The 7,537-nt window shown below is 31.1% G+C and overlaps 1 protein-coding gene across 1 annotated transcript; it reads right to left on the bottom strand.

Annotated features, from left to right (window-relative positions):
* Positions 1 to 1,720: 1,720 nt before the first annotated feature.
* LOC123920814 (probable polyol transporter 6) lies at positions 1,721 to 4,616 on the bottom strand. The gene is made up of 2 exons (XM_045973132.1): positions 4,508 to 4,616; positions 1,721 to 3,169 (listed from the first exon to the last, which is right to left on the bottom strand). The coding sequence occupies exons 1-2, from the start codon at positions 4,614 to 4,616 to the stop codon at positions 1,779 to 1,781; spliced, it is 1,500 nt and encodes a 499-aa protein (XP_045829088.1). The 3' UTR covers positions 1,721 to 1,778.
* Between the last annotated feature and the right edge of the window lie 2,921 nt (positions 4,617 to 7,537).

Genomic DNA, 7,537 nt, shown 5'->3' with positions numbered 1-7,537 from the left:
GCATTTTCCAAAATAATAGTAATCATAATAACAATAATAAACATGACTTAAAAAAAATGGTAAAAATAATACTGTATTGCACATTAAATGAGGGGCGATGCAAATATCATTTAAATATATAAATATATAGGATATGCATTTAGCGGGATTCGAAGGTGCATTTAGCCGAAAAGCTAGTTTTGTTTAGAAAAAAGTTAATTATATTAACTTTACCAGAAGCTCATTATTTGTATATTTTACACGTAAAAATAAGTAACTTTTGTTTATCAAGTACTTTTAAAAATATCAGTTTGGCCCGACTTCTCCTTTTATGAAATAAAAAGTTGAAAATAAGTTGGGCCAAACGGTACCTAAGTTTGTTATTACCCACTTTAATTGGTTTACGGTTAGGGATGACAATTGGTAGGGTATGGGTAGGGTACTATAGTACCCATCCCCATACTCGCAGATTGAAAAAATACCCGTACTTTTCCCCATACCCGCATGAGTAACAACTTTTGCCCCCGTCCCCATACCCTATGGGTACCTAGGTACCCATACCCGTACCCGTTACCCGCATTTTTACTAAAAATAAATTGATCAATTATAAAATATCATATAATTTTAATAGAGTTAAAAAAAATTCAAAGATTTTAATATTGACTAATGAAAATTATAAACAAAATTATTATTAACCTTATGTTAAAGTTCATATTTATGTTAAATATTTACATTATTTTTATATTATGTTATAAATAAATATTTTTATTAAAAATATGTAATAGTTTAGTAGAGTTGTATTGTTTTAAATTGATTTACATATATTATAATATAATAATATAAATAAAATAAATAAATATATATTATGCGGGTATGGGGCGGGGTGGGTACTAAGGTACCCGTACCCGCACCCATACCCGTTCATTTTTGCGGGTAATTACCCATACCCGTACCCAAAATGCGGGTTTTTACCCTACCCGTTGTGGGTAATTTTTGCGGGTACCCTCTGGGTATGAGTCAAATTGTCATCCCTATTTACGGTGCTTTTTTATCCCAATGTTTTTCTTGCTATTATTTTTTATCCGATAGATTCCTGCTATAATTTTTTCAATCGCACATTACACTCGTGTAATCAATTATTACCATACATAAAAGAAAAAGACAATGATTTTCAAACACATGTTTCAATTCAAACAAGACTTGACAAAATATAGTCCATAGATTTTCAAATACAAAATACAATCTTATAGGTGAATTTCATCAAATACAAAGAACTCTCTTCCACTTCCATCAAAGTACTCTCTTATTTTGAATTCAAAGGCTTACCAAGCATTGTGTTGTTTTTTTTTTTCTTCTTTCTATTTATTAAAAAAAACATTGTTTTTTTTTTGGAGAGTTTGAAACAATTGCTTAGTTATGACTTTAATATAGTGGCATCCAGCCGGCAATTTGAAGGATGCAATTCAGTTGGAATTCCTTATTGCTTATCAATTTAATTCCAGATTGAGTTTAGACAACTACATCTAATAAGTCTTGATAAATTATTCGTTCCTCCACATCAATAATTAAGTTTCACTTATAGATTATACATTTAGAAATCTAAGTGCAATTGGTGAATATATATAACAAGAGTTATCACATGTCTCGATGATTTCTACTTTGTTAGTGTCATTCTAGAAAACAACCCTTCCTTGATAAAAACAATTTGTTCACCAATTTCTAATGTTTAACAAACAAAAAATAAGAAATATTTTTTATAATTAAATAAGGTGAACAATATACAAGATGACTTGGTACATTTACATTGTCCCAGTTTGTGTTAGAGCAGTTTTATCACTTGATTTTCTGGTGAAAAGCATCTCCATCTCCTCCAAGGCTTTACCTTTTGTTTCAGGAACGAAAAAATAGAAAAAAATCAAAGCTATTACAGATATACCGGCAAACATAAAAAAACTCCCGCCGATTGTGATTGCTTTGTATATAGAAATAAAAGACATAGAAACAGCAGCATTCATTGTCCTATTCACAGCAACTCCAATACTATGACCTTGTGCTCTCAACTTCATTGGAAATATCTCTGAACTATAAACCCAAGTAACAGGCGCAAGGCCAAGATTAAAGAAAGCAACATAGAAATATGTTGCCACAATACTAAGTGTCAAGGCCCATAAAACCTCTCCACTGGAATGATCCACCACTGTCAAGCTAAAGCCTAATAAGGTAAGTCCAACGATCATTCCTCCGGTGCTAACTTGCAATAATCGTCTTCTACCAACTTTATCGAGCAAAAATAAAGCAAATAAAAGAAAAACAATCTTTACTAATCCCACACCCATTGTTGCAAGCAAAAGCTTATCCTTACTTGTAACACCGGCTTTTTTAAAAATTTTATGACTATATAACATAACAGCTTCGATTCCAGTTGCATGTTCAAAAAAATGAATTCCAATTGCAGCAAATAACATCCAACGTACGGAAGGTGTTGGTCTTAAAATCAACTCTTTCCAAGCAGCTTCACCTTGGTGAGGCATTTCAGATAATTTGACAATATCGTCATTGCAATTTTCGTCTAAACCAACTGCAACTTTTATATCCTTGAAACGGTGTTCTGCTTCTTCGGTTGTATTTGAAACTTGCATTAGAACTTTTTTTGCTTTCCCTAATTGACCTTGCATAACCAACCACCTTGGTGACTCTGGCATTGTTAAAATAACAAAAGCTAATACAAGTGAAGGTAAAGCTGCAATACCAAGCATTATTCTCCATCCAAGTTTCAAACTCAAATATTTTCCCAAAAAATAGTTTGAAATATAACCCAAAAAGATTCCAATGCCAATACAAACCTCAGGTAAAGAGCTTAAAAAACCTCTTGATGATGCAGAAGAAATTTCTGCTGAATAAACTGGTCCTATCATGAGAGCAAAACCAACACCGACACCGCATACACACCTTCCAACCATTAAAATTGTATAATTTGGACCATACCCCATTAGAACTGCACCAATGATGAAAAGTATTGAGGCTAACAAGATTGTATAGCGACGACCAATGTAGTCGGAGGTTCTTCCTGCTGTTAAGGATCCTACCAATGCACATAGATTTAAGATTCCTGCTAGAATCTCTTGTTGTGTGTCACTTATTCCCAAGTCATCTTGTATGAACATCATTGCTCCACTCATAACACCCGTATCTAAAATTAATCATGTATGTACAATAGTTTCAGTTAAAAATATTTACTATGTGTGTATTTTATTTACACTATGTTACTAGAATATACTTAAGGGAAAACAAAAACCAACAAGACAAAACCTTGATTTTAAAATAAAATCATGAATTAATTATGAAAAAAATATAAAAGAACTAATAACAAGTAGATTTGTTGTTTTTTCTTTAACTTTTTCTAGACTTCATATCTTGATGACTTGTACAAGTATCACTACAATATTTTTTACTTTAGATCACCACATATAAGCTTGTGATGTGTTGCTAAAAAATTATCGATGAAAACGAAAATAGACAACATTTTTTAATGACACTTGAGTCGCAGATAAGATGTGTTGATGTTTTTGTCTATGCAAAATAATCGTTGTGCTTGTTAGTAAGATTTTTTTTTTGGGTTAAATGTTAGTAAGATTTTTTTTTTGTCAAGTAGCCTAGTGGCTAGAAAATTCGCCTTAAAGGTGAATAAGTGGAGTGTCCCGGGTTTAAATTCGGGTTCCTACATATATAGTGCGATGTCCCTACCAACTGAGCTAAATTCATGAAGACAAATGTTAGTAAGATTTATATGCATGCTAGTAAGATTTAATAGCCATGCATTTTAACTATGGCCTAAAGATATATAATTTTGTCTTTAACTATCTAATAAACAACACAAAAATAACCGTAGAATAATAATAAGTACTTTTATAACTAAAATTGTATTAATAAGGAGTACAAGGAATACTCGATCCTTATATTAATAAGGATAATAACTTTAATTTACAAAACCTAATTTTGTTATCATAAAATAAAAAAGCACTCATGTTTAGAGAAGAATCCTAATCTCAATGGTGGTGCAAAATCGAACGAACAACTTGCAGCGCCAAACTAAATTGTTCTCCCTCTTTCTCTCTCTATCTTGAGCTAACCTAATCATTTTTTCTCTCATACTATAAAGCATGAGCCTTAACCATTCTTTTCAGAATAAGGTTTCTTGTCGTTGGCGCTGTTTCTGACAATCCAAGGTACCTCAACCTTGTAATCACCTTTTCATTATTATTATTAGTATTACATTATCTTGAGAACAATTTTTTTTCTCTTCCATTTGTTTTTTTTTTCTTTGCTAGGGTTTTTTTCCTACTGAATTTTTCATCCTAGATTTATGTCATGAATGTTGTAGCTTGTTGTAAAGATAACAAAACAATGAACATTAGAAAGAAGTCTTTTTGGGGAATACATATGAAATAATAAGGATTTTTATTTTTGACTCATAAATAATAGTGAAATTAAATAAAATTAAAAGTAAGAGAGAAATAATAATATTTACCATAACCAGACACAATGGATACCATTGAAGCGATAATGGCACAAGCAAAAGCATATTTATTCAACTTGGTCGTTTCAATATTTTCTTGGTAACCTTGTTCCATTATCATGATGAGATATCGTTAAGGGGTTTTTCTTTATTTCTAGCTACAAATTTCCAAACCCCTTAACGTGATCTCTAAGGGGTTTTTCTTTCTCTCTAGCTACAAATTTTCAATCCCCTTAACGATATCTCTTCAATTTGCTTCTTTGTTCCAAAATGTGTTTATATAGGAGTAATATGTAGAGGTCTAATATAGGTAGAGCAAGATAAGATTAAATTGGTTAAGAGAAGATAAAGTTAGGCTTAAATTGGTTAAATGAAGCTGTATATGGTTACCTAAATTAAGATTCAAAACCAATAAGGTTAGGGAAAAGGTGTATAGATAAATAAATGACCTATCTTATCTTATATATAATTATCAAATATTTTGGACCATGATGTTCGTATGATTATTGTAATCTAGATAGGAATGAAAGTTAGTTTGTTATGTCCACATATAGTAGCTTATTTGATATAAAAATGTTGAAATTGTTAGATTGAATGTTGTGATAGGAGTTTAACTCCTACTGATCCTCTGCTTATATGTGTGAGTTTTAAATGACTATGTATTAATTTTTATTTTATTTGAGAGTTAGCTTGTTTGTGGGTAAATGGGTGCTAACATAATTGAGATGTCTTTATATTTACTGTAATTACTAATTAGTTGCATTGTTGTCATCTCCTTTAGGGTGTTTCTTTTTTGGGTTACGATGATATTAGTACGAAGTTTTCACCGTCGTTAGCGATGAATAATCTTCGTCGGGGAACCTATGGGACACACAAGATAGGTTCTCCCCTGTCAACCGAATTTTCTCTATACGCATGAGTCAGAACTCAAACCCCTGACCATATATTTAAGGGGACCAAAACTCTTACCAATTCGACCAATTTATTGTTGGTTCCTTCAAGTGTTTCTATAGTAAGTAATGGTGAAAATAAGTTACACCTTAGGTCTATCTTTTCTTTCTTTTTTTCTTTTCTCTATATATAATTATTTGTCATTCAAAAGAAAAAAGTACATTTCATCTCATAAATTTTTTATTTTGTAAAGAGATCAGAAACTTTTCATACAGAAAAGATTAAGTTTTTTTTTTTTTTAGACTAGGTTTTTCTTTTTAAATCTTAGTTTTTTAAATAAGAAATTAATTTATGCTTTTTACCATTATTTACATAAAGTATCACTTTTATGTCCATATAACAAAATTTTAGCTATTGTGGTGAACTACGATAATATAGGGTGTGTTTGGTAACACAAATAAGCTAGCTTATAGCTTATTCTATGAGCTTATAAGCTTGTTTCAAAAAATTAGAGGTGTTTGGTAACAAGCTTTTTTTACTAGCTTATAGCTTTTTTCCAGATGCTATTTCAAGTAGCGTTTGAGCTTATAGCTTATAGCTTTTTACACTTTATTCCATTTTTACCCTTTAATTTAATAATTACCCACTCTAAAAAATAAACTATCCACTATCAATTATGTCATTTTATATTTATTAACCACTTCAAAAGCTAATTTTACCAAACACTTTAATTTCAATTAGCTAGTTTTTCAGCTATCAGCTATAAGCTAGTTTTTCAGCTATCAGCTAGCTTATCAGCTAGCTTATAGCTTATTTTTACCAAACAGACCCATAGTGAAGAATTTAGAGCTAAACCAAGTCCAAGTGACAAGGGGTCTCATTTACGGTGGTTTGATCAATAACTCATGTGTATGAAAATAAATTAATTAGTTGTGAGAAGAAAATTTATCTTGTATATTTCACGTATCTCTAGTAGAGATTAGTGACCGTTAATTAAACGACAATGAATATTTTGTATCAATATCATGATAATTAACCAAAAAAACCAAATAAAAAAAATCTAGAGCTAACTATATTTGAATGGTCGATAAACATACTATGACTCATTTCACAATGTTAAGTAGCACTTTATAAAAAGAAAAATAAGTTTCCTCCAAGAAAAATAGGTAACACTCGAAAAAGAACCAATTTCATCTTTTTCCTCCAAGGTCATCATTTCTCTTAAACCATATTTTGGAAATTTGAAGATTATGCAGTATGTAACCATCGTTGTAGCTACTAGCTACTACTACTAGCTAAAGTGCATGAAGAAGACGAGTGGATAGTAGATAGTGATGACTCATGCTCAAGCAATAAAGTATGGCATTATCGCCACTAAATGTGGCTCCAAACAAATCAACGTGGCTTCAAAAAAGCATTATCATTCACTATATACTTGAGACCGGGAAGTGATAATTTATAGAAAAATATTTGAATTTTGTTTTCTTTTAAAGGAGTGAAATTATATTACACCATTTCACTAATGATTTTGTTGAATACAATTACGAATATGAATAAAAATATGAAAGCTATATAAATATGTCATTATCTTTCCTGATGTGTGAGCAAATCCTAGATTATGGAAGGCTTCGATGATGTTCTTGCTGTCGTAGACTCGCAGTCATGAGTGTGAACAAGATTATAAAGTTCACATGAGCTATGTTTTTAAACCTATGCATATTTACTATAATTCAAAAACCTAGTTACATTCATGAATACCAACCAATTTTTATAAATATTCAAAATTGTGCAAGAAAATTATCAACCATGAAGTTTCTGCAACAAAACAACAGCCTAGTCAAAATATCTAAAGTTGTTTTGGACTCTCAAATATGGCAAAATCCATTCAACAAATACAAAAACCGTAAGAAAAAAAATCCAACAACTACAAATATGGCACTAAGACCACTTACAAGTCGAAGGGACTATGATACTATGGCCACTCGCAAACCGAAAGGCAGGGCCGGCCCAAGCTACAAGCAGCCCAAGTTAGGGCTTTAGGCCTCTCAAAAAACCGAATTTTTTAAAGTCTATTAGGCCTCCAAATAATTTTTGTTTTATTATATATAGGCCTCATGTCCGAAAATATCATAGAAGAAATGTAGCTCGGTT

Source organism: Trifolium pratense, linkage group LG4 (assembly GCF_020283565.1).
Source record: "Trifolium pratense cultivar HEN17-A07 linkage group LG4, ARS_RC_1.1, whole genome shotgun sequence".
Lineage (NCBI taxonomy): Eukaryota > Viridiplantae > Streptophyta > Magnoliopsida > Fabales > Fabaceae > Trifolium > Trifolium pratense.
Note: the sequence above shows the minus strand (reverse complement) of the source record. Positions and strands in the feature narration are given on the sequence as shown.

Bases quoted from the DNA above. Each gene is read 5' to 3' on its own strand.
- LOC123920814 (XM_045973132.1), bottom strand. From the start codon at position 4,616: ATGATAATGGAACAAGGTTACCAAGAAAATATTGAAACGACCAAGTTG. The intron at 3,170-4,507 runs GTAAATATTATT...GATTAATTTTAG, and splicing joins ATCCATTGTGTCTGGTTATG to ATACGGGTGTTATGAGTGGA.